This window comes from Pan paniscus, chromosome 19 (genome assembly GCF_029289425.2).
Source record: "Pan paniscus chromosome 19, NHGRI_mPanPan1-v2.0_pri, whole genome shotgun sequence".
Taxonomy (NCBI): domain Eukaryota; kingdom Metazoa; phylum Chordata; class Mammalia; order Primates; family Hominidae; genus Pan; species Pan paniscus.
In genome coordinates this window covers 33,622,783-33,649,843 of record NC_073268.2, presented here as the reverse complement: position 1 = coordinate 33,649,843, position 27,061 = coordinate 33,622,783, and the positions used below count along the sequence as shown (strand labels likewise).

Below are 27,061 nucleotides of genomic sequence, written 5' to 3'. Positions count from 1 at the left end.
CATCTGTGTAATTTTTGTTTTTTTGAAACGGAGTCTCGCTCTTGTCGCCCAGGCTGGAGTGCAGTGGCACAATCTTGGCTCGCTGCAACCTCTGCCTCCCAGGTTCAAGCAATTCTCCTGCCTCAGCCTCCCGAGTAGCTGGGATTATAGGCAACCGCCACCACGCCCAGCTAATGTTTTTGTATTTTTAATAGAGACAGGGTTTGACCATATTGGCCAGGCTGGTCTCAAACTCCTGACCTCAGGTGATCCACCCGCCATGGCCTCCCAAAGTGCTGGGATTACAGGCATCAGCCACCACGCCTGGCCCATCTGTGTCATTTCTGAGTTGTTTTTTCAATTGATTGATTATTCCCTCTTTCATTATGGATTGTATTTTTCTGATTCTTTGGATGCCTGATAATTCTGATTGCATGTCAGACTGTACAGTTTGCCTTCTTGGGTGCTGGATATTTATGTATTCCTGACTGTTCTTTTTTTTTAAAATTTATCAATCCTGCACTTTTTGTACCTATAACTGTTCATTAACTTTCTTCTGTGATGTGGTTAAGTTAGTTGGGAAAAGTTTATCTTCAGGTCTTGTGTATGTGTTTGTTTTTGAGACAGTCTCAATCTGTTGCCAAGGCTGGAGTGGAGTGGCACGATTATGGTTCCCTGCCACCTCGAAGTGGGCTTGGGCAATCCCCCAACCTTAGCCTTTTGAGTAGCTAGGACTACAGACCACCGCACTCAGCTAATTAAAAGAAATTTTTTTTTGTAGAGGGGGTCTTGCTGTGTTGTCAGGCTAGTCTCAAACTCCTGGCCTCCAGCAGTCTTCCTGCCTTGGCCTCCCGTAGTGCTAGGATTACAAGTGTGAGCCGTCACCACGCCCAGCTTTTTCAGGTCTTTTAAACTGTAGTAGGCAAAACAGTAGCAGCATTTAGTCTAGGGCTAATTTTGCCCCACTCCTTAGGCAAAACCTTTCTGAGTGCTTCAATATTCCATTAGTTATGTTTGCCAGTCTACCTGATGGGAAGACGAATCATTCACAGCTCTCTGTGAGCCTCAGAGATTGTTTCCTCTGATCTTTCACTGATGAGTACTCAATTTTAGACTTGAGGGGGACTCTGCAGATTTCCAGAGCTTTGCCCAGCTGTTTCTTCTGTATTCTTCCCCACATCTCTGTCTGCTTGGCCTCCTCAGGTTTCTTTTTCTTTTTTTTTCTTTTTTATTTATTTTTTCTTTTTTTGAGACAGAGTCTCACACTGTTGCCTGGGTTAGAGTGCAGTGGTGCGATCTTGGCGCACTGCAAGCTCTGCCTCCCAGGTTCAAGTGATCTTCCTGCCTCAGCCTCTTAAGTAGCTGGGATTGCAGGCGCTTGCCATCACGCACAGCTAATTTTTTTGTATTTTTAGTAGAGACAGGGTTTCACTATGTTGGCCAGGCTGGTCTCAAATTCCTGACCTTGTGATCCGCCCGCCTCGGTCTCCCAGAGTGCTGGGATTACAGGCATGAGCTACCGCACCCAGCCAACCTCCTCAGGTTTCTAGTGCAGTCTCAACTCAGAAAACATGGATTGACTTTCCCCTCACTGTGGAAATTTTCTCAGGGCAATAGGCTGGGCAATCCTAGTGTTCACCTTATTTGTTTTTGTATCTCAGAGATTACTGTCCATTGTTGCATCATGACAAAAGTCTTGAAAAGTGTTATTTCATATATTATGTCCAGTTTTCTTGTTCTTATTTATGATGGGAGGATAAATCCAGTGCCAGTTCTATACCTTGACTAGAAGCAGAATCCCATCTTATTTTCTTTTGGTGCTCATATTTTTCCATCTTTGACTAGCAAGGAACTATTTTAATTGGTTTGTGTCCTTTTGACATTACCCCAGCAATAGTTGATATTTTACTTGCTTTCTGGCATGTCAGGATGTCCCAGACCTACAGTTAGCTGTTTCTGCAAGAAGGTAGTTCTTTTGGTGTGAAATTTCTTTTTTTTTTTTTTTTGAGACGGAGTCTTGCTCTGTCACGAGGCTGGAGTGCAGTGGCGTGATCTTGGCTCACTGCAACCTCCGTCTCCCGGGTTCAAGTGATTCTCATGCCTCAGCCTCCCGAGTAGCTGAGACTACAGGTGTGTGTGTGTGTGCATGCAGGGAGTAACCATATGTATTAAACTGACTGTTAGCCAGTTTGTTATAGATATTCTTGGTTGTAGTGGTGTTTATTGCGTTTTTTGTCACCTTTGTCACTGTCACTATTTAACACCCAATCAGCAAGAAATATAAATCCTTTTCCAGAGCATACATGATTTACTTCTCTTCATTAATTTGATTATCAAACAATCCAAGAGCCTGTTTATCCTAATGTTCAAACCTTATCTCTTCCGTTTAATTTCTGTTTTTGAAATGATATTATGTATTTTTTGCTACAACTTGTTTCTAAACTTCAGAAAAATTTATGTTAATCTCCTTACTCATCAATACTTCTGTTTCATATACAGGTGTGTGCCACCATGCCTGGCTAATATTTGTGTTTTTAGTAGAGACAGGGTTTCACCATGTTGGCTAGGCTGGTCTCGAACTCCTAACCTCAGGTGATCCATCTGCCTTGGATTCTTGAAGTGCTGGGATTACAGGCGTGAGCCACTGTGCCTGGCCAATTTTTTTAGAGAGAATATATTGATATAGTTTAGCCAGCTACTCACAGAGTATCTTAAAATAAATTGCCTTTTTTTTTTTTTTTTTGAAAAGACGGGGTCTTCCTCTGTTGCCAAGGTTGGATTGCAGTGATGCAATCATAGCTCATTGCAAACTTGAACTCCTGGGCTCAGATGATCCTCCTGCTTTAGCCTCCCAGAGTGCTGGGATTGCAGGTATGAGCCACTGCACTTGGCTAAGCATGTATTTTTAAAACCAGTCTTTGGGCCAGGTACAGTGGGTCATGCCTGTAATCCCAGCACTATGGGAGGCTGAGGCAGGTGGATCACAAGGTCAGGAGTTCAAGACCAGCCTGGCCAACATGGTGAAATGCTGTCTCTACTAAAAATAGAAAAATTAGCCAGGTGTGGTGGTGCACACCTGTAATCCCAGCTACTTGGGAGACTGAGGCAGGAGAATTGCTTGAACTTGGGAGGTGGAGGTTACAGTGAGCTGAGATTGTGCCACTGCACTCCAGCCTGGGCGACAGTGTGAGACTCCGTCTCAGAAAAGATAAATAAATAAAACCAGTCTTTGGACTGGTATTCATACATGATCAAGCAGTCCTTGGTCTATATCAAAATAAGAAAAATAAGGACAAAGGCCAGGCACGGTGGCTTATGCCTGTAATCCCAGCACTTTGGGAGGCTGAGGTGGGCGGATCACGAGGTCAGGAGATTGAGACCATCCTGGCCAATATGTTGAAATCCCGTCTCTACTAAAAATACAAAAATTAGCTGGGCATGGTGGCGTGTGCTTGTAATCCCAGCTACTCGGGAGGCTGAGGCAGGAGAATTACTTGAACCCGGAAGGCAGAGGTTGCAGTGAGCTGAGATTGTGTCACTGCACTCCAGCCTGGTGACAGAGCGAGACTCCATCTCAAAAGAAACAAAAAAAAAAAAAAGAAGAGGAAAAAGTGGTGTTTTTTATAAATTGATATCTGTTCAACATTTATTTATTTATTTATTTATTTGAGATGGAGTCTTGGTCTGTCGCCCAGGCAGCAGTGCAGTGGAGCTATCTCGGCTCACTGCAACCTCCACCTCCCAGGTTCAAGTGATTCTCCTGCCTCAGCCTCCCGAGTAGCTGGGATTACAGGCACCTGCCACCATGCCCAGCTAATTTTTGTATTTTTAGTAGAGACAGGGTTTCACCATGTTGGCCAGGCTGGTCTCAAACTTCTGACCTTGTGATCCGCCTGCCTTGGCCCCCCAAAGTGCTGAGATTACAGGCGTGAGCCACTGTGCCCTGCCAAATATTTTTATATTTTAAGATATTGCATCTCTTACCTGTGGTGTTGAAATGTTCTATATTTTTGAAATGATGGTCATGTCTGTGACAGCTTTTTTAACCTCGAGATTTTCAGTAAGCTTATTGAACACCTCTAATATACAAGGGCTATGATAAGATCTGTGGAGATAGAGGGTAGAAAAAAAGAATAGGACACAGATATGGAACTGTGATCATGAGATGGTATGTGAGGAAGATCGTGTTCTGAGGCCATACAGTAATTAGGATTTGTAAGGACTAAATCCAGGTACCTAGAGGGGAAGAGAGGATATATTCTGTGGAAAAATGCCATGGGGCTTTTGGAGAATACTGGTGAACTATTTATTTTTTAACTTCGTATCTATCTTCCAAAGCATCTCTAAAAATACATTTTATTGGCTTGCAATATTAATTTACTGCAGGTCTAAATTAAAGTTGAACAACAAAGTTCTGTAATGTGCTCAGTGTATACTGTTATTTTCCCTCCACCCTCTTCTTTCTTTAAGCAGGTGTAGAAAAAAATGAACAGAGGGACTGTGAACAGTATTTGTTGTAAGAATGTGTATTTCTGGCTGGGTACAGGGGCCCACGCTTGTAATCCTAGCACTTTAGGAGGCTGAGGCAGGCGGATCGCTTGAGCTCAGGAGTTTGAGACCAGCCTGGACAACATGGCAAAACCCATCTCTACTAAAAATACAAACGATTAGCCAGGCGTGGTGGTGTGCTCCTGTAGTCCCAGCTACTTGGGGGGCTGGGCAGGATGATCACTTGAGCCTGGGAGGTGGAAACTGCAGTGAGCTGAGATCATACCACTTCACTCCAGCCTGGGTGACAAAGTGAGACCCTGACTCAAAAAAAAAAAAAAATGTGTGTTTCTTTGGAGTAGAGTGTCTTTTCTAAATGACTGGCTTGGCTGTGTGCGGTGGCTCATGCCTGTAATCCGAGCACTTTGGGAGGCCGAGGCGGGTAGATCACGAGGTCAGGAGATCGAGACCATCCTGTTTAACACAGTGAAACCCCGTCTCTACTAAATATACAAAAAATTAGCTGGGCGTGGTGGCGAGTGCCTGTAGTCCCAGCTATTCGGGAGGCTGAGGCAGGAGAATGGCGTGAACCCAGGAGGTGGAGCTTGTAGTGAGCCGAGATCACGCCACTGCACTCCAGCCTGGGCGACGGAGCGAGACCCTGTCTCAAAAAAATAAAATAAAATAAAATAAATAAATGACTGGCTTAACCTTCTGTACTGGTAGAATAAATAAATATAGTAATATTTGAATGTACATAGTATTTTTAAGAATGAAAGAAAATTTCTGTGTCTTTGATTTTTAACTGTTAAAGAGTAGAAATACAGAATGTGGCTAACTATCTTGCTACCTGTATGATTTTTAGAATATTTATCTTTAAGTGCAATTTGTTTTTGGGCAGAAAAAATAAGCTCCCCTAAGAAAGTTGTTACATCACCAAGAAAAGTTCCTCCACCATCACCAAAAAGTAGTGGACCAAAGCGAGCACTTCCTCCCAAAACCTTGGCAAATTATTTTAAAGTATCTCCCAAACCTAAAAATAATGAAGAAATAGGAATGCTTCTGGAAAATAATAAAGGTAAGACATTAAATTGACAAATTTTATATTTTTTAATAATAATGACCCTTATACCTAAAAATGTGAACACATTTTACGAGTTCCTGTTGCTATTTATTAAATCTCAGCTACACTGAAGGTTCTACATGTAGAAGTGTTAATATTTTGTTTCCTTTTTTTTTTTTTTTTTTTTTTTTTTTTTTTGAGACAGAGTCTTGCTCTATTGCCAGGCCAAGCTGGAGTGCAGTGGCACAATTTTGGCTCACTGCAACCTCCTCCTCCTGGGTTCAAGCAATTCTTCTGCCTCAGCTTCCGAGTAGCTGGGATTACTGGTGCACACCACCACTCCCAGCTAATTTTTGTATTTTTAGTAGAGACGGGGTTTTGCCATATTGGTCAGACTGGTTTTGAACTCCTGACCTCAAGTGATCCACCCACCTTAGCATCCCAAAGTGCTGGGATTACAGATATGAGCCACCACGCCCAGCTTGTTTCAGTTTTTGTTTGTTTGAGATAGTCTCACTCTTTCATCCAGGCTGGAATGCAGTGGTGCAATCTTGGCTCACTGCAACCTCCGCCTCCTGGGTTCAAGTGATTCTCCTGCCTCAGCCTCCCGTGTAGCTGAGATTACAGGTGTGTGCCACCACACCCAACTAATTTTTGCATTTTTAGTAGAGTTGGGATTTCGCCATGTTGGTCTCGAAACCCTGACTTCAGGTGATCCACTTGCCTCGGCCTCCCAAAGTGCTGGGATTACAGGCATGAGCCACCGCGCCCGTCCTGTTTCAGTTTTGATAATGGATTTCAGTTTGAGCTTATTCTGTGGACATATCCAATGTCTTGGCAAAAGTTGATTTTACCTAAAATATTAATATTGTATTTATGCAGGAATAAAAAATTCTTTTGAACAGAAACAAATTACTCAGACTAAATCTACAAATGCAACTAATTCAAATGTCAAAGACGTTGGAGCTGAAGAACCCAGCAGAAAAAATGCAACATCTCTTATTCTTTTTGAGGAGGTAGGCTTATAGAAGTATACATTTGTGAGAGCTCATGATAAAGACTTACTTTAAAGAATACTGTATGTTTTCTTATAAAGAATTATAAAATAGCTAAGGAGGTCAGGAATACGTGTATCTATTTGAAATTAAAGCAAATTAAACTGTCCACTCTAGAATAATTTTTCAGGAAGATGATTAATGTAATTCACGGCTGCTAATTCTTGTTAAATGATTGTATAAATTATTCTGATTCATATCTGTCTAGTTATAGGTGGCTGTGTTTGTTTTTAACATTTGATGGTTGATAATTTTAAAATTCATTATAGTGTATGACATAAACTTTCAACATGAGCTGAATTCACACTTCATAAATTCATAAATTTTGTCTCTAACAGACAGAATATTTACTATGTATACATAACTGATATTAGTAAGTGTATTAATATATTAATATTCTAATAAACTGTAGGTTGATGTAATTTTTGATGAAGATGCTGGGTTTTTGAATGCAATCAAAACATTCATGGCAACAACTAAACGACCTGTAATCCTTACTACAAGTGGTAGGTAACAATGATTTTACTTCAGTTAAACAGTTACTCAAATCTGTAGTTCATCTGCAGACTGGAGTAATTATAATTAACTCACAAATAGCAATTACTTTTTTAAAATTGATACTACTTTGGGTTACTATATTGGGTATTAGATATTTAGGAATTGGAGAACAATCTCTAGAATGCAAATAAGAGATGTAGTAATGGTATTTTGGTAGGGAAAATACTAGATTCTTCTCCTGGTGTCCTTATCATACCTATAATCAGATCACTAAATCTGATTTAGTGGTCAGGATTTTTTATGGAACCCAACCTTTCTGCTGTTCCTTAATCCTGAACTTAGCCACTCTTTTGCCCCTGATAACACTTTCTTATGAATTATTGTATATTTAGCTATCATCAGCCTAATAGAATTGATCCATCTTCTAAAGAATTATCACAGAATGTTTCATTTTAAAAACTCATTCAATTTCTTTTTCAAAAAATTGGAAATACTATAATAATTTTCTAATATTTTTCCAATTATAAATATTCATGAGGCTAGTCTCTACTTACAATTAATGCCCATTTGGTAGTGATTGTACTCTTAAAATATTGAGAAAAATCTTATTAATCAGAAGTTAGGTGGTGTTTTTTTTTTTTTTTTTTTTGGAGACAGAGTCTCACTCTGTTGCCCAGGCTGGAGTGCAATGGTACCATCTTGGCTTACTGCAACCTCTGCCTCCTGAGTTCAAGTGATTCTCCTGTCTCAGCCTCCTGAGTAGCTGGGACTACAGGCACACACCACCACACCCAGCTAATTTTTGTATTTTTAGTAGAGACAGGGTTTCACCATATTGGTCAGGCTGGTCTTGAACTCCTGACCTCATGTGATCCACCTGCCTCGGCCTCCCAAAGTGCTGGGATTATAGGCATGAGGCACTGTGCCCAGCTGGTAGTTTTATTAGAAGATCATAGTTGGCCAGGTGTGGTGGCTCATGCCTTTAATCCCAGCACTTTGGGAGGCTAAGGTGGGCACTTGAACCTGGGAGTTTTGAGATCAGCCTGGGCACTATAGTGAGACCCCCATCTCTACAAAAAAACTTAAAAATTATCTGGGCATGGCAGCTTGAGCTTATAATCCTAGCTGCTTGGGAAGCTGAGGCAGAGGATCACTTGAACCCAGGAGTTTGAGGCTGCAGTGAGCTATGACTGTACCACAGCACTAGGCAGTGGTGGGGAGGCGGGTGCTGAATATTTTCATAGAAAAGTATAACTTGAAAAAGTTATTTATTGGTCTTAGTGTTTAAGAATTTTTTTTTTTTTTTTTGTGTGTGTGTGTGTGTGTGTAGACCCAACATTTAGTTTAATGTTTGATGGCTGCTTTGAAGAAATCAAGTTCAGTACTCCTTCCCTGGTAAGTTTTAAATTTTGATAGCCACAAATTACATATCACCATCATGTAAAAGTAGTTTATTATTAAATACAGCTATAATTTTTTTTTTTTTTTTTTTGAGACGGAGTCTTGCTCTGTCGCCCAGGCTGGAGTGCAGTGGCGCGATCTTGGCTCACTGCAAGCTCCGCCTCCCGGGTTCACGCCATTCTCCTGCCTCAGCCTCCGAAGTAGCTGGGACTACAGGCGCCTGCCACCACGCCTGGCTAATTTTTTGTATTTTTAGTAGAGACGGAGTTTCACCATTTTAGCCAGGATGGTCTTGATCTCCTGACCTCGTGATCCGCCCGCCTCGGCCTCCCAAAGTGCTGGGATTACAGGCGTGAGCCACTGCGCCCGGCCCAATACAGCTATAATTTAGCCAGGTGTGGTATCACGCCTGTACTCCCAGCTACTTGGGAGGCTGAGGCAGGAAGATCACTTGAGCCCAGGAGGTGGAGGTTACAGTGAGCTGAAATTGTGCCACTGTACTCTAGCCTGGTCAATCAATCAATCAGTCAATAAGGCCAGGCACAGTTGCTCATGCCTGTAATCCCAGCACTTTGGGAGGCTGAGGAGGGCAGATTGCTTGAGCTCTGGAGTTCGAGCCTAGCTTGGGCAACATGGCAAAACCCTGTCTCTACACAAAAATAACAAAAAATTAGCCAGGTGTGGTGGCACATGCCTGTAGTCCTACCTACTCAGGAGGCTGAGGTGGGACAATTGCTTGAGCCCAGGAGGTCGAGGCCATGGCTGCAGTGAGCTGTGATTGTACCACTGCATTCCAGCCTGGGTGACAGAGCAAGACTCTGTCTCAAAAAAAATAAATACCTGGCCGGGCGTGGTGGCTCACGCCTGTAATCCCAGCACTTTGGGAGGCCAGGTAGGGTGGGTCACCTGAGGTCGGGAGTTTGAGACCAGCCTGACCATCATGGTAAAACCCCATCTCTATTAAAAATACAAAATTAGCTGGGCATGGTGGCGCATGCCTGTAATCCCAGCTACTTGGGAGGCTGTGGCAGGAGAATCACTTGAATTTGGGAGATGGAGGTTGTGGTGAGCCTAGATCGTGCTACTGCACTCCAGCCTGGGCAACAAGAGTGAAACTACATCTCAAAAAAAAAAAAAAAAAGATAAAAGAGCTATAATTTAAATGTGGTTTCTAAGGAATATGTTAAAATTTTTAAGTTTTAGGAAACTTCTGATTATTTCTCTTTTTTTTTTTGCTTTAAAAATGTTTTTTCTTAAATTTAAAATAATTTTTACTAGGCTTCAATGTTCACCAGGTTTTTTGCCTAGTAAAAGTGCTTTTCTGAGGTAAAATTTAAATGGAGTTAAAATGCCCTTACATGAATAACCTAATGAATATATTTTGTACATATAACATATGTAAAAATCAGTGTCATCATTATGCAGATCAGAATATAGAGCATTTCCATTACCTCCTAAAGTTCTCATGGACCCTTTCTAGTAAGAATCCCCTTTTCCACCAGAAATAGCCACCTTTTTTTTTCTTACGATGATGAACAAGGCACTTTTTTAACCTTTAAAAAGAAAGTGTTTTTGTGTATATGTCTTTTTTTCTTATTTTTTCCTTTTTCTTTTTTGTTTTTCATTCTTCTAAAAAAAAAAGTTTTTAAAATTAACATTGAGTTGCTGGGCTTGGTGGCTCATACTTGTAATCCCAGCACTTTGGGAGGCTGAGGTTAGAGGATTGCTTGAGGCCAACAGTTCCAGGCTGCAGTGAGATAATTGTGGTCAGGTCAATTTTACTGTATGGGTTATTTTATTTTTTTAGGTGAGGTCTCACTCTGTTACCCAAGCTGGAGTGTAGTGGCACAATTGCCCTGTTGCCCAGGCTGGAGTACGGTGGCACGATCTTGGCTCACTACAACCTCCAACTCCTGGGTTCAAGCAATTCTCCCACCTCAGCCTCCCTAGTAATTGGGATTGGAGATGCACACCACCACGCCTGGCTTATTTTTTTTGTATTTTTAGTAGAGATGGGATTTCGCCATGTTGGCCAGGCAGGCTTTGAACTCTTGACCTCAAGTAATCCACCCACCTCGGCCTCTTAAAGAGCTGGGATTACAGGCGTGAGCCACCGCGCCCGACCCTGTTCTTACTTTTAAATTGTGTTTCTTAGCTGGAGGCAGTGGCTCACACCTGTAATCCCAGCACTTTGGGAGGCAGAGGCAGGCGGATCACTTGAGTCCAGGAGTTTGAGACCAGCCTGGGAAATGTGGTGAAACCCTGTCTCTACAAAAAATTTAAAAAATTAGCTGGATGTGGTAGCGCACACCTGTAGTCCCAGCTACTTGGGAGATTGAGGTGGGAGGATCACTTGAGTATGGGAGGCAGAGGTTGCAGTGAGCCAAGATCATACCACTGCACTCCAGCTTGGTGACAGAGCAAGACCCTGTCCCCCCCCCCAAAAAAAAAATTGTTTCTTTTAAATAACACATAATTGAATATTTTTAAAAATTTGTCTAGGCCGGGCACAGTGGCTCACGCCTGTAATCCCAGCACTTTGGGAGGCTGAGGCGGGCGGATCACCTGAGATCAGGAGTTTGAGATGAGCCTCAACATTGAGAAACCCCATGTCTACTAAAAATACAAAATTAGCTGGGTGTGGTGGTGCATGCCTGTAATCCCAGCTACTCGGGAGGCTGAGGCAGGAGAATTGCTTGAACCTGGGAGGCAGAGGTTGTGGTGAGCCGAGATCGCGCCATTGCACTCCAGCCTGGGCAACAAGAGCGAAACTCCGTCTGAAAAAAAAAAAAAATTGTCTAAACAGGCTGGGGGCTGTGGCTTATGCCTATAATCCTAGCACTTTTGGAGGCCAAGGTGGGTGGATCCCTTGAGCCCAGAAGTTCAAGACCAGCCTGGGCAACATTGGCGAAATCCTGTCTCTACAAAAAGCACAAAAATTAGCTGGATGTAAAAAGAAAAAAAATTAACTGGGTGCAGTGGCATGTGCCTGTAGTCCCAGCTACTTGGGAGGCTAAGGCAAGAGGATTGCTTGAGCCTGGGAGGCAGAGGTTGCAGGAAGCCAAGATTGTGCCACAGCACTCCAGCTTGGGCAACAGAGTGAGACTCTGGAAGAAAAAGAAAAAAAAAACAATTTGTCTAGACAATTCTTCATTCTTCCTTTTCTGCAGTCTTTTGGATTAACCAAGTATATTATTTCATTTTACCTTCACTGTTGGCTTTCAGCTATATGCTAATATGGTCTCCACTACCCAAATGAAGCTATTGAGCTTTTAAAATGTGGCTAGTCTACAGTTAATAAAAGATCACATTTTGTATGATAATAATTGTATGAAATGTCCAGAATAGGCACATTTATAGAGACAGAAAGTGGATTCATAGCTGCCTAAGGCTAGAGGAGCTAGGTAGAAATAGGGAGTGACTGCTGATTGGTCTGGGGTTTCTTTTGGGGATGATGAAAATGCTCTGTAATTAGATAGTGGTAATGGGTGCAAAACTCTATAAATATACTAAAACCATTGAATTTTACATGTTAAGTGGGTGAATTGTATAGTATATGAATTATATCTAAATACGGCTTATTATATATTTTTAAAATGTGGCTAGACCCCGTCTCTACTTTGTGCTAAAGTGTAATTTTTTTTTTTTTTTTTTTTTTTTTTTTTTTGAGATACGGTCTCACTCTGTCTCCTAGGCTGGAGTGTAGTGGCTCAGTCTCAGCTCACTGCAACCTCTACCTCCTGGGCTCAAGCAGTCCTCCCCTCTCAGCCTCCTGAGTAGCTGGGACCATAGGCATGTGCCACCACGCTCAGCTAATTAAAAAAATTTTTTTATAGAGATGAGGTCTCACTATATTGCCCAGACTGGTCCTGAATTCCTGAGCTCAAGTAATACTCCTGCCTCAGCCTCCCGAAGTGCTGGTATTACATGTGTGAGCCACAGTGCCTGGCTAACACCAGATTTTGAGGACTCAGTGCAAAAAATAGGAATGTAACGCATCTCACTAATTTTTATATTGGTTACATTTTGCAATATTTGGATATATTGTTGTAAAAGAAATGTAGTAAAATTAATTATTATTATTATTATTTTTTGAGATGGAGTCTCTCTCTGTTGCCCAGGCTGGAGTGCACTGGCACAATCACTGGCTCACTGCAAGCTCCACCTCCCAGGTTCATGCTATTCTCCTGCCTCAGCCTCCCGAGTAGCTGGGACTACAGGCGCCTGCCACCATGCCCGGCTAATTTTTTTTGTATTTTTTAGTAGAGATGGGGTTTCACCATGTTAGCCAGAATGGTTTCGATCTCCTGACCTCGTGATCTGCCCGTCTCGGCCTCCCAAAGTGCTGGGATTAGAGGTGTGAGCCCCCGCATCTGGCCCTAAAATTAATTTTACTTGTTTCTTTAATTTTTTAATGTGACTCCTAGACAATTTAAATTACATATACGGCTTGGTTTTTAAAATTTTTGTATTAAAAAATTTGCTTTTGGTAAAGAACACATAACAGTGTACAGTTGAGTAGTGTTAAGTATATTCACATTGCTCTTGCAAAACTGAAATTCTACGCTTGTTAAATGAAACTCCCTGTTTCCTCCTGTCCAGTAGTTGCTGGCAACTACCATTCTACTTTGTTTATATGAATTTGACTATGCTAGATATAAATGGAATCATACTGATTTGGCTTGTTGTGACCAGCTTTTTTTTTTGAGATGGAGTCTCCCTCTGTTGCCAGGCTGGAGTGCAGTGGCACGATCTTAGTCATGCAACCTCTGCCTTTGGTTTCAAGCGATTCTTCTGCCTCAGCCTCCCGAAGTGCTGGGATTACAGGCATGAGCCATCACGCCAGGCTGTGACTGGCTTATTTCACTTAGCATAACATCCTCAAGGTTCATCTAAGTCGTAGTATGTATATAGCTTACAGTGTTTTACTTGCATTATATTTCTTTTCTTTTTTTTTTTTTTTTTTTGAGATGTAGTCTTGCTCTGTCACCTGGGCTGGAGTGCAGTGGCACGATCTCAGCTCACTGCAACCTCTGCCTCCCGGGTTCAAGCAATTCTCTTGCCTCAGCCTCCCGAGTAGCTGGGACTACAGTCACGTGCCACCATGCCCTGCTAATTTTTGTATTTTTAGTAGATATGGGGTTTCACCATGTTGGCCAGGCTGGTCTCGAACTCCTGACCTCAAGTGATCTGCCCGCCTCGGCCTCCCAAAATGCTGGGATTACAGACGTGAGCCACTGCACCTGCCCCTTTCCTTATATTTCTTTTTCTTTTTTTTTTTTTTTGAGACAGAGTCTTGCTGTGTCGCCCAGGCTGGAGTGCAGTGGTGCAATCTCGGCTCACTGCAAGCTCCGCCTCCTGGGTTCACACCATTCTCCTGCCTCAGCCTCCTGAGTAGCTGGGACTACAGGCGCCCACCACCACGCCCGGCTAATTTTTTGTATTTTTAGTAGAGACGGGGTTTCACCGTGTTAGCCAGGATGGTCTGGATCTCCTGACCTTGTGATCCACCCGCCTTTGCCTCCCAGAGTGCTGGGATTACAGGCGTGAGCCACCGCGCCCAGCTGCCCTTGCCTTATATTTCTAATGGACAGTACTGCTGTAGATTCTAGATGTTCTTTTCCTTTGTCGTTGCTAAATTCTCTTATTAGTTATAGTAGTTATTTTGTTGGTTTCTTAGGTTTTTCTTTGCTTTTTTTCTATTTTTTAAATTTTTATTAGAAACAGGGTCTCTCTGTCACCTAGGTTGGAGGGCAGTGGTGTGATCATAACTCACTGTAACTTCAAACTCCTAGCTTCAGGTGATCCCCCAACCTTGGCCTCCCAAAGTGCTGGGATTACAAGCATGAGCCACCACAACTGTCAGTTTCTTAGGTTTTTCTATGTACTCAATCATGTTATCTGCAAACAGAGATAGTTTTCTTTCCTTTGTTTTTTCTGCCTTTTATTTCTTTTTGTTGCCTTATTTCATTGGGTAGGACCTTCAATATGTTAAGTAGAAGTGGTAACAATGGATATCCTTAGCTTGTGCTTGATCTTAGATGGAAAGTGTTTACTATTTTACTGTTGAATACAAAGTTAACTATAGGCTTTTCATAGCTTCTTTTTTATCAGATTAAGGAAATTTCTTTTATTCCAACTTTTTTTTTTTTTTTTTTTTTTTTTTTTTTTTTTTTTTGAGATGGAGTTCGCTCTTGTCGCCCAGGCTGGAGTGCAGTGGGGCAATTTCGACTCACTGCAACCTCCACCTCCTGGGTTTGAGCGATTCTCCTGTCTCAGCCTCCCGAGTAGCTGGGATTATAGGCAAGTGCCACCATGCGTGGCTAATTTTTTGTATTTTTAGTAGAGATGGGGTTTTGCCATGTTGGTCAGGCTGGTCTTGAACTCCCACCTCGGCCTCCCAAAGTGCTGGGATTACATGCATGAGCCTTGGCCCCCAGGCTATTCCAATTTTCTTAGAATTTTTATCAAGAGTAGGTGTTGGATTTTATCAACAGCTTCTTTTGCATGTGTTGAAATCATATTTTTCTACTTTTATCTATCTCTATGGTGAATTATACTGACTGATTTTCTAATGATAAACCCCCCTTGGTCATGATGTATTATCCACTTTATATATTGATGGATTAGATTTGTGATTAATTTATTAAGGATTTATATGTTTATTTTCTTGAGGAATACTACTTTGTAACTTTTTTCTTTTTTTTTTTTAAGAATTGTCTTTGTTAGCTTTAAGTATTAAGGTTAAGCTGCCCTCAAAAAGAGTTGAGAAATGTTTCCTTCTCTTTTTTCTAAGAGTTTGTATAGGGTTGATATTCTTTATTTTTTGGTATTTGATATACTTCATCAGTGAATTTATGAGTTTTCTTTGTGGGAAAATCTTTGATAAATTGAATTATTTTATTTATTTATTTATTTATTTATTTATTTATTTTTGAGACAGAGTCTTGCTCCGTCGCCGAGGCTGGAGTGCAATGGTGTGATCTTGGTTCACTGTAACCTCCACCTCCCAGGTTCAAGCGATTCTCCTGCTTCAGCCTCCCGAGTAGCTGGGATTAGAGATGGGGTATCACCATGTTGGGCAGGCTGGTCTCAAACTCCTGACCTCAGGTGATCCCCTTGCCTCAGCCTCTCTCAATTTCTTGGCCAGGCACAGTGGGTCATGCCTATAATCCTAGCACTTTGGAAGGCTAAGGCAGGAAGACTGCTTGATGCCAGGAGTTTGAGACCAGCCTGGGCAATATAGTGAGACCCTGATCTCTACCAAAAAAAAAAAAAAAATTAATTAGCTTTATGCACTAATTAGTGCGATTTCTAACCTGGTTTTTAAAAAATTGTGTATTTTTCAGTGTTATAGTATTCATATTTATAATTTTGTTGTAAGATATTCTATCAAGCTATACTGTTACTTAATCCTAAGGGGTTTTATCAAGGTTTATAAAACCGCCTTCAGTGTTCAGGTTGGAGAATCTCCTATAAAAGTTTCCTTGCTGTCTTGCACAATATACAGTTAATAAAAGAAATACATGTAAATGCTTTTAATTTAGTAGTATATTCCCTTATATTTTTAAAGCAGTTTCATCCTCAAGAAGAGCATTTAAGATAATGTGAATTTTAGCAAAATTTGTCTCACTTTTAGATACTATTTGTATGTATTGTTGCTGTATCTATTTGAACTCAGCAGTTAACCACATTTCTCTCTCTGTTTTGAAGCTAAATGTTGCCAGCTACCTACAAATGATTTGCTTAACTGAGAATTTCAGAACTGATGTAAAAGACTTTGTAACCTTGTTAACTGCAAATACTTGTGATATCAGAAAAAGTATCCTTTACTTACAATTCTGGATTAGAAGTGGAGGTGGAGTTTTAGAAGAACGACCATTAACCCTTTATCGTAAGTTGATTTGTTATTAAAGAAATTTCTATTATGGGACCCTATTTAAAAATCTGTGCTATGGCTGGGTGCAGTGGCTCATGCCTGGAATCCCAGCACTTTGGGGGAGTGAGGTGGGAGGATCTCTTGAGGCCAGGAGCTCCAGATCAGTCTGCTGAACATAGCGAGACCCCTGTCTCTACAAGAAAATTTATGGGAGGCCAAGGTGGGAGGATCACTTGAAGCCAGGAGTTCAAAACCAGCCTGCGCAAGAAAGCGAGACCCCTGTCTCTACAAAAAAAATTTGCAAAAATTAGCTGCGCAGGGTGGCATGTGCCTGTAATACTGGCTACCTGGGAGGCTGAGGTAGGAGGATCACATGATCCGAAGAGTTTGAGGCTGCAGTGAGCTATGATTATGCCACTGCACTCCGGCCCAGACAATAGAGCAATACCCTATCTCTAAAAAAAGAAAAAATTATTTATTTATATTTTTTGAGATGGAGTCTCGCACTGTTGCCTGGGCTAGAGTGCAGTGGCGCGATCTCGGCTCACTGCAACCTCTGTCTCTCTGACCTCATGATCTAACCGCCTCGGCCTCCCAAAGTACTGGGATTAGAGGCGTGAGCCACCGTACTTGGCCCTAAAAAAATTTTTTTTTAAATTAAAAAAACTCTGTGCTATGCTAGAATAGTTGAAAGATTATAAAAATTTTAAGCAACTTGTTATATTAATCTTCAAAATAAATATGCACATGTCAACTTTGTTCATAAAACATTTTGGCCTGGCACAGTGTCTCACAACTGTAATCCCAGCACTTTGGGAGGCCAAGGGGCGTGGATTCCTTGAGCTCAGGAGTTTGAGACCAGCCTGGGCAACATGGCGAAACCCCATCTCTACAAAAAATTGGCTGGGCATGGTGGTGCGTGCCTGTGGTCCTAGCTACTTGGGAGGCAGAGATATGAGGATCGCTAGAATCTGGGAGATCGAGGCTGCAGTGAGCCAAGATCACGCCACTGCACTCCAGCCTGGGTGACAGAGTGAGACTCTGACTAAAAAAAAAATTTTGCAGTCAATGTGAGTAAATAGAATTAAACTGGATCTAGAAAGTTGGATTTTTTTCCTGGCTATGCTACTCTTTACAATTAATATATAAGCTCCAAAATTCACTTTACCTTTCTGAGCCTGTTTTTTCACCTAAAAAACGAGAGATCTGAACTAATCTATAATTTACTTATTCTTTTGTAGTTGAGCTTTTAAGATGATCTCATTGTTTAATTTTAAAAAAACACACACAGGCTGGGTGCGGTGGCTCACGCCTGTAATCCTAGCACTTTGGAAGGCCGAGGCGGTTAGATCATGAGGTCAGGAGATCAAGACCTTCCTGGCCAACATGGTGAAACCCCATCTCTACTAAAAATACAGAAATTAGCCGGGTGTGGCGGCACGTGCCTGTAGCTACTCGGGAGGCTGAGGCAGGAGAATTGCTTGAACCCAGGAGGCGGAGGCTGCAGTGAGCCAAGATCGCACCACTGCATTCCAACCTGGGCGACAGAGTGAGACTCTGTCTCAAAAAAAAAAAAAAAAATTAAAAAACACACACACAAATTAAAAAACACACACAAAAAACCTCCCACCCTGTTCCCCCTTTCCTCTTCAAAAGTTTTTCTTTTCTTTTCTTTTTTTTTTTTTTTGAGGTAGGGTCTCGCTATATTGCCCAGGCTGGAGTATAGTGACTATTCATGGGCAGGATCATAATGCATAGCCCTGAACTCCTGGGCTCAAGCGATACTCCTGTCCTAGCCTCCTGAGAAGGCCACTGTGTTCAGCTTCCTCCCCAGAAATTTGACTCTTAAATTTTCAAACTGTTACTTATACATGTATTAACATATATAAGTACTTATAACATAGTACTTATAAACAAATGATACTATAATTATTATTTAACAACTTTTTCACTTACTAAAAACATTAATTTTTCTACATGAGTATATATATATAGATATATAGTATTCTTATGTAACTATAATGTACAATCACTTTTAGCTTCAGGAGTCTTTAAATTCTGTCTTTCCTAAATACTTTATTATTTCAGAAATGCTTTTATTTCTTATTTTTTTTCAGTCATCATTGTTACCTAATTCAAGTGAGTACCTTCTCCATGCCAGGTCTTGTGTTTACATGGTTAAGACATGGTTCCTTGCCTGAAGAAGTTTTAGTTTGGTTTCCATGCTCCATAGTCACGGTTCTGTAGTTACAGATCCTATTCTGGTAAATACACAAATATTTCAAGGAAACCAAGGTGAAATTATGTAATATTTATCCTTATCAGTTTTTTCTTTTAATGAGTTTAACATTTTAACGTATTCTTTTTCTTTTTTCTTTTCTTTTTTTTTTTTTTTTTTTGAGACAGTGTCTCATTCTGTTGCCCAGGCTGGAGTGCAGTGGCAGTGCAGCATGGCTCACTCCAGCTTAATCTCCTGGACTCGAGCCATCTTCCGCCCTGAGCCTCCTGAGTAGCTGGAACCACAGGCGTGCACCACCACAGCTAACTTTTTTTATTTTTTGTAGAGATGGGGATCTCACTATGTTGCCCAGCCTGGTATTGAACTCCTGGGCTCAAGTGATCCGCCCCCCTTGGGCTCCCAAAGTGCTGGGATTATAGGCATGAGCCACCTCACCCAGCTTCATATTATTCTTTTTCAAAGTAGATACGCCTATATATTCTATTCAGTGTAAGCCCATAGCTTTAACCATTTCTCAAAAGTAAAGATAATACATAACACATGGAAAATATCCTGGTGTAACAAATTAGTTAATAACTTTTTGATACACCACTAGATATAAATTGTTACAGCAAGAAACTTTAGAAGACACAAAATAACAAAATAAGTACAGCATAATTTCTCCTCTCTTTTTTTTTTTTTTTTTTGAGATGGAATCTGGCTCTGTCACCCAGGCTAGAGTGCAGTGGCACGATCTCGGTTTGCTGCAACCTCTGCCTCCTGGGTTCAAGGGATTCTCCTGCCTCAGCCTCCCAAGTAATTGGGTCTACAGGCGTGTACCACCAGGCCCAGCTAATTTTTTGCATTTTTAGTAGAGACGGGGTTTCACTGAGTTAGCCAGGATGGTCCCGATCTCCTGACCTTGTGATCTGCCTGCCTCAGCCTCCCAAAGTGCTGGGATTACAGGCATGAGCCACAGCACTTGGCTGGGGCCAGTTTCTCTTCTTAAAAATCTTTTTTTATATACATTTCATCCCTGCCCTTAAAAAAAAAACAGATACATAAAACAATATTCCCCTACTTCTTGAAAGTAGCCACAGTTAGACCTTTATGCATGTAACATAAAGATACATACTTATTTAGCAAAATTAACCAGTATTATATATGTTGTTAGTTATTTTTAAGTTTATTGTTAGCACATACGATCCTATCCCACTGTCTTTCACAGCTGCATGCTTTTCTATAGAATAGAATGGATGTACCGTAATTTAACCGTTACTTACAGACATTTGCATTATCTTCAATTTGTCATTAAAATACAGTGAATATCTTTATACATATGTCCTTGAAAATGTCTGTAATATTGATGGAGAGAATTCTAGAAGTATGACTGCTGGGTCACAAACGGTGTATATACTTTACATTTTGATAGTTGTTGTCAGACTGCCCTCTGATGATAATTGTACCAACTTATGCTCCCATGAATAGTATATGATGGTTTTTTTATGTGTACTGCTGACAGAACTACATTATAATTCTTTTAATTTTGCCAATTTAAAAAGTGAAACATGTACAGTATCTTATTTTAAAATTACATTTCCATGCTTAGTGGTGAAATTGCTTATCTTTTTATTAGGTCTTTGAAATTATTATTATTATTTGAGACGGAGCCTCACTCAGTCGCCCAGGCCAGAGTACAGTGGCGTGATCTTAGCTCACTGCAGCCTCTGCCTCCCGGGTTCAAGTGATTCTCCTGCCTCAGCCTCCCAAGTAGCTGGGATTACAGGCACGCACCACTATGCCCAGCTAATTTTTTATATTTTTAGTAGAGATGGGGTTTCGCCATGTTGGCCAGGCTGGTCTCGAACTCCTGACCTCAGGTGATCCACCCGTCTTGGCCTCCCAAAGTGCTGGGATTACAGGTGTGAGCCACTGCACCCGGCTGAAATTACTGTTTCTTTTTTCTTCCCCCTTTGAGTTGGAGTCTCGCTCTGTTGCCGAGGCTGGAGTGCAGTGGCGTGATCTCGGCTCACTGCAACCTCCGCCTCTCAGGTTCAAGCTATTCTCCTGCTTCAGCCTCCCTAATAGCGGGGGCTACAGGCATGCGTCACCACGCCTGGCTAATTTTTGTATTTTGAATAGAGACAAGGTTTCACCGTGTTGCCCAGGATGGTCTCGAACTTGCCCAGGATGGTCTCGAACTCCTGAACTCAAGTGATCCACCTACCTCAGCCTCCCAAAGTGCTGGGATTACAGGCGTGAGCCACCTCACCTGGCCTGAAATTAATATTAGGTATTTATTTTTCTTCTGTGACTTGCCTGTTCACAGTCCTTGCACTTTTTCTGTTGGATGGCTTTGAAAGTCCCCCACCATCACCTCACTTAATTTATCTCTTGGTAGAAATAATGCTTATGGCCAGGCGCAGTGGCTCACGCATGTAATCCCAGCACTTTGGGAGGTCGAGGGGGGCGGATCACTCGAGGTCAAGAGTTCGAGATCAGCCTGGCCAACATGGTGAAACCCTGTCTCTACTAAAAATACAAAAAGTAGCCGGGTGTGGTAGCGCGTGCCTGTAATCCCAGCTACTCGGAGGCTGAGGCAGGAAAATCGCTTAAACCCAGGAGGTGGAGGTTTCAGTGAGCTGAAATTGCACCACTGCAATTCAGCCTGGGTAATAGAGTGATACTCTAAAAAAAAAAGAATAATGCTTATATTGTACTCTTAATGAATTAAACACATATGTGGAGAACTAAATGGGGGTATTTGTCCAGAAGATGTCAAAGGATCTCAGGCTTTAAATAATTGTTTGATACAATTTGTTTAATATATATAGAGAGCTAAGATTTTCTTTTATTTTGTAGGTGGAAATAGCAGAAATGTACAACTAGTTTGCTCTGAACATGGCCTTGATAACAAAATTTACCCTAAAAATACTAAAAAGAAACGTGTAGACCTTCCAAAATGTGACAGTGGCTGTGCTGAGACCTTGTTTGGCCTTAAGAACATTTTTTCCCCATCTGAAGACTTATTTTCATTTTTAAAGGTATTTTCAATGTCTGTTTTGCAATGTTGAATTTATATTCCTTTTCATATTCCCAACATTAGCCTCCTATCTTTTGAATCTTAAGTTTAACTTAAATGTGCCTATAATTTGTATAAGCCTTAGGTCTCTGATTTTAACACATCCTACCACTTTGACAAATGGTGCATAGGCATTGCTCTGAATGCATATTATAGGATTTAGAATAGCATTTAGAAAATTTTTCAGATAGACTATTTCAGAAAAGTGGTTTTAAATAAATGAGCTTCTAATAATATTGGAGTATATACTAAACACATAGAGAATTTAATTCGCCAAATTAATAGTCTAAATTTAATTTTTAGACATAGTACTATTTTGATATATTAAATATAGATAAATAAAATTATGAGGGGTAGTGACTCAGTACTTTGAATTTAGAATAGGGATAACACTATATTCATACAGGTAGAAAAGTATTCAAACTATGTACTGCTGTAACATTTCTTTACTCAAAATTGTTTTTCAGCACAAAATCACAATGAAGGAAGAATGGGATAAATTCATCCAGCTTCTTACAGAATTCCAAACGCGGAATGTAGATTTTTTATATAGTAATCTTGAGTTTATTCTACCATTACCAGTTGATACCATTCCAGAAACTAAAAACTTTTGTGGCCCATCAGTAACTGTGGATGCCAGTGCAGCAACAAAACGTATGAATTGTCTTGCTAGGAAACACTCTGAAAGAGAACAGCCATTGAAAAAGTCCCAGAAAAAGAAACAAAGGAAAACATTGGTAATATTAGATGATAGTGATCTATTTGACACTGACTTGGACTTTCCTGATCAATCTATTAGCCTGTCCTCTGTGCCATCTTCCTCAAATTCAGAAGAAAGCAAAACCGGAGACGAAGAAAGCAAAGCCAGAGACAAAGGAAACAATCCAGAGACAAAGAAATCTATTCCTTGTCCTCCTAAAACAACTGCAGAAAAAAAATGTTCTGCCCTTGTTTCTCATTGTTTAAATTCTCTCTCTGAGTTCATGGATAACATGTCCTTCTTAGATGCACTTTTAACTGATGTAAGGGAACAAAACAAATACGGTAGAAATGACTTTAGTTGCACAAATGGAAAGGTTAAAAGTGGACTTTGTGATGAGTTTAGTCTTGAGAGTAATGATGGATGGACTTCTCAAAGCTCTGGAGAATTAAAGGCAGCTGCAGAAGCTCTCAGCTTTACTAAATGTTCTTCTGCTATTTCAAAAGCATTGGAAACCTTGAATTCTTGCAAGAAATTAGGAAGAGATCCAACCAACGATCTTACTTTTTATGTTTCACAAAAGCGCAATAATGTATACTTTAGTCAGTCAGCAGCTAATTTAGAGTAAGTCTTACTTCCTTTACTTTTTATTTTTTGGTAATAAATCGTAAAGGGGAAATCATTAGAGTTTTTTCTTAATTTAAAAATGCTGTACTATTGATCATGGTAAGCCCTTAACATTAATAATGTAGCTTCTAATGAGACAGCTAAAGAGACCAGCTTGATCGCTGGGAAGAGAAATAATGAGTGATTGGGGTGGATTTAGGTAATGCTTGAATGACCCAGGAAGGAGTTTGGTCTTGCTGTATAGTTATTGAGATTTTTCAGTATGGGAGTGATTGATGTGTTGACAGGAAATTAATCTGGAAATGTCATCTGGTCTAGACCAGAGGCAAGGAAACTAAACTGGTTGTGATTGGGATTACTGCATTTTTCTTGGGCATTAAAAATTAAAAACAATGCATTACTTTTACAGCAATGCTTGGAAGAGGATATCAGTCATTAAAAGTGTATTTTCGAGTCGATCTCTTCTCTATGTGAGTAATAGACAGGCTAGTATAATTGAATACCTGCCAACCCTTCGAAACATCTGTAAGACTGAGAAGCTAAAAGAACAAGGAAAAAGTAAAAGAAGGTAAAGGCTTTATTAAAAACAACATTTTAGATAGCTTTTTCAAGATTAATACATATTTTCATAAGATGAAAATGTTAATATTAAATTGTATTTTTCTTTGTAATTTTGACAGATTCCTGCACTATTTTGAAGGAATTCATCTTGACATTCCAAAAGAGACTGTGAATACTTTGGCAGCTGACTTCCCTTAATGTTCCATACTAACAATGCTTTGTATAGATTATCATGTGGTCCTTAAGATACATTTTTATATTATGTGGATCTTCATGGAAAAGTATATTTCTCAATGTACATTTTAAACAAACAATTTGTATATTTTTTTATTAGCGGGTAAATATTTAAAATATTTGAGTTACAAATTGTATATATGATTGTAATTTTTTTTCTGAATTTTTTGTATTATCTGATTTAGCTTTGTTGGAGTATTTTTTGTATGTGAGTGAACTGTTTCTGGAAGGTAGAGTTCATTAAGATGAACTCCCTATTTCAAGTGTTTATATTATATATTAGCTTAATATTCAGATACATTATCTTGGCTGCTAACATTAGTGTCACTAAAGTTGGTATACAATCTCCCACTGCTAAATTTGACTGGCTTTACAAAAAAAAAAAAAATTATCTGGTGAATTATATTTTTAACCTAAAAGTTAAGAATCCTCATATTGTACAGTTTTTTTGTGTGTGCTTTTTTTTTTTTTTTTTTTTTTTGAGACGGAATCTCGCTCTGTCACCCAGGCTGGAGTGCAGTGGCCTGGTATCGGCTCAGTGCAACTTTTGCCTCCCGGGTTCAAGCGATTATCCTGCCTCAGCCTCCTGAATAGCTGGGATTACAGGCATGTGCCACCTTGCCCAGCTAATTTTTGTATTTTTAGAAGAGACAGGGTTTTACCATGTTGGTTAGGCTGGTCTCTTAACTCCTGACCTCAAGTGATCCATCTGCCTTGGCCTCCGAAAGTGCTGGGATCACAGGCGTGAGCCACCTCACCTGGCCTATATTGTACAGTTTTGAACAGTATAGATGCATACTTGTTTACAAATGTGTATGAAGATAGATATTTTTACCTCTTATTTGTTCAATTTACTTTTTCTTGTATTAATTAGTATATTGATCTAATTAAAGGTTAAAGCTAAAGGCTTTATGAAATGTTTAAAAAAGAGTTCAGATGTAATCATCTTGATAAATATGTATATTGTATGGGTTTGAATATAGGATATAACTTAAAGATTTCATCCCTGTACAGAAGAGAGAATAAGATCTTCTGAAGTTTTTTTTTTTTTTTTTTTTTTGAGACAGAGTTTCGCTCTGATTGTCCAGGCTGGAGTGCAATGATGTGCTCTCGGCTTACCACAACCTCCGCCTCCCAGGTTCAAGCGATTCTCCTGCCTCAGCCTCCCAAGTAGCTGGGATTACAGGCACCTGCCACCATGCCCAGCTAATTTTGTATTTTTAGTAGAGACAGGGTTTCTCCATGTTGGTCAGGCTGGTCTCCAACTCCCGACCTCAGGTGATCTGCCTGCCTTGGCCTCCCAAAGTGCTGGGATTACAGGCATAAGCCACTGTGCCCAGCCTGAAGTATTTTTAAAAATATTTTAAAAATACTGTTCTTTTTTTCTCCTCTTAAAAAAAAAAAGAAAATAATGGGAGTATTTTCCTCCCTAATATGGACACATTTAATATTTTATTTATTTTTAGATTTATAATAATTCAGGGAAAAAATCTTTATCTTTTTTTTTTTTTTAAGAGGTCTCACTCTTGATCTCACTCTTGTTGCCCAGGTTGGAGTGCAATGGCACAATCATAGTTCACCACAGCCTCAAACTCCTGAGCTCAAGTGATCCTCCTTCCTTGGCCTCCCAAAGCATTGGGATTATGGGTGTGAGACACTGCACCCAGCCTTTTCATTTATGTTTGTTTGTTTGAGATTGAGTTTCGCTCTTGTTGTCCAGGCAGGAGTGCAGTGGCATGATCTCGGCTCACTGCAACTTCCACCTCACAGGTTTAAGCGATTCTCCTGCCTCAGCCTCCTGAATAGCTGAGATTACAGACATGTGCCACCACGCCCAGCTAATTTTGTATTTTTAGTAGAGACAGGGTTTGTCCATGTTGGCCAGGTTGGTCTTGAACTTCTGACCTCAGGTGATCCACCTGCCTTGGCCTCCCAAAGTACTGAGATGACAAGCGTGAGCCACTGCGCCCAGCCCTTTTCATTCTTAAAGATAGTAAATTCCTGTAAGATTTAGATTCACTTTTGTGATAATGCCATGTTTCTGTTATGAACGACTAGGTAGTTGGAGAAACTATTAAAATAGAAAACAGTGGCAAAGGAGATGGTTTGGATGGAAAGAGAATGATTTCCTTTTTAGACATGCATAGTTTGAGGTATCTATATTTCCAAAGTGGAGATGTTTAGGTACACAATGACATATGTAAATGTAGAAACTTTATTTGTGTGTGGCAACAGGTCTAGAGTGTATACCAACTCTAGGGAGTTGGAGGTGCTAGAGAAGGGAGGGCTTCAATTTCTTGCTTTATGTATCAGATTATTTGAAGTTTTTTCAACAAATATATTTCACTTTTAGATTATAGAAAATGTTTATGTTACAGAAAATATTTAATAAATACTTTTTTTTTTTTTAAGAGATGGGGACTTGCTACATTGCCCAGTCTGGCTTCAAACTCCTGGGCTCAAGTGATCCTCCCACCTCAGCCTTCCAAGTAGCTGGCAGGCATGCACCAATGATATTTAATACTTTGACATCAAAGAGACTTAGGTTCATAAAGAAGATATATTGAGGACCTCAACTAATGTAGACAATGGTAAAATGGACATCAAAAGATGGTCTGTCAAGTTAAAATATTGCAAAGTTAAAAAATGAGCCTGCTGGGCACGGTGGCTCATGCCTGTAATCCCAACACTTTGGGAGGCCGAGGCAGGAGGATCACAAGGTCAGGAGTTCGAGACTAGCCTGGCCAATATAATGAAATCCCATCTCTACTAAAAATACAAAAATTAGCCGGGCATGGTGGTGCATGCCTGTCTGTAGTCCCAGCTACTTGGGAGGCTGAGACAGGAGAATTGCTTGAACCCAGGAGGCAGAGGTTGCAGTGAGCCGAGATCATGCCACTGTACTCCAGCCTGGGCAACAGAGCCAGACTAGGTCTCCAAAAAAAAAAAAGAGAAAAAAAAAGAGCCTATTAGACAAAGCTTGTTTGTTTGTTTTTGGGTAATAAGAGTTGAGCTGATGAAAGTCATCTTTTGGGGCTGGGTATGGTGGCTCACACCAGTAATCCCAGCACTTTGGGAGGCTGAGGCAGGAGGACTGCTTGAGGCCAGGAATTTGAGCCCAGCCTGGGCAACAAGGAAAGACCCTGTCTCTACAAAAAATAAATTAGCCGGGTATGGTGGCATGTGCCTGTAGTCCTAGCTATTCAAGAGATAGAGGCAGGAGGATTGCTTGAGGCCAGGAGGTGCTGCAGTGAACTGTGATTGTGCCATTGCACT

The 27,061-nt window shown here is 40.6% G+C and overlaps 1 protein-coding gene and 1 pseudogene across 1 annotated transcript in view; one reads left to right on the top strand and one right to left on the bottom strand.

The window, feature by feature from the left end:
* ATAD5 (ATPase family AAA domain containing 5) overlaps window positions 1-24,702 on the top strand; it is a 64,075-nt gene extending 39,373 nt beyond the window's left edge. Inside the window, exons 15-23 of the mRNA XM_034943237.3 lie at window positions 5,369-5,545; window positions 6,413-6,546; window positions 6,998-7,091; window positions 8,414-8,478; window positions 16,198-16,378; window positions 21,444-21,625; window positions 22,131-22,987; window positions 23,400-23,558; window positions 23,671-24,702. Coding sequence (XP_034799128.3) covers window positions 5,369-5,545; window positions 6,413-6,546; window positions 6,998-7,091; window positions 8,414-8,478; window positions 16,198-16,378; window positions 21,444-21,625; window positions 22,131-22,987; window positions 23,400-23,558; window positions 23,671-23,749 — 1,928 coding nt within the window. The 3' untranslated portion in view covers window positions 23,750-24,702. The remainder of the gene's footprint in view (window positions 1-5,368; window positions 5,546-6,412; window positions 6,547-6,997; window positions 7,092-8,413; window positions 8,479-16,197; window positions 16,379-21,443; window positions 21,626-22,130; window positions 22,988-23,399; window positions 23,559-23,670) is intronic.
* Window positions 1-27,061, bottom strand: part of LOC100991242 (leucine-rich repeat-containing protein 37B-like) — a 423,125-nt pseudogene that overhangs the window by 202,568 nt on the left and 193,496 nt on the right.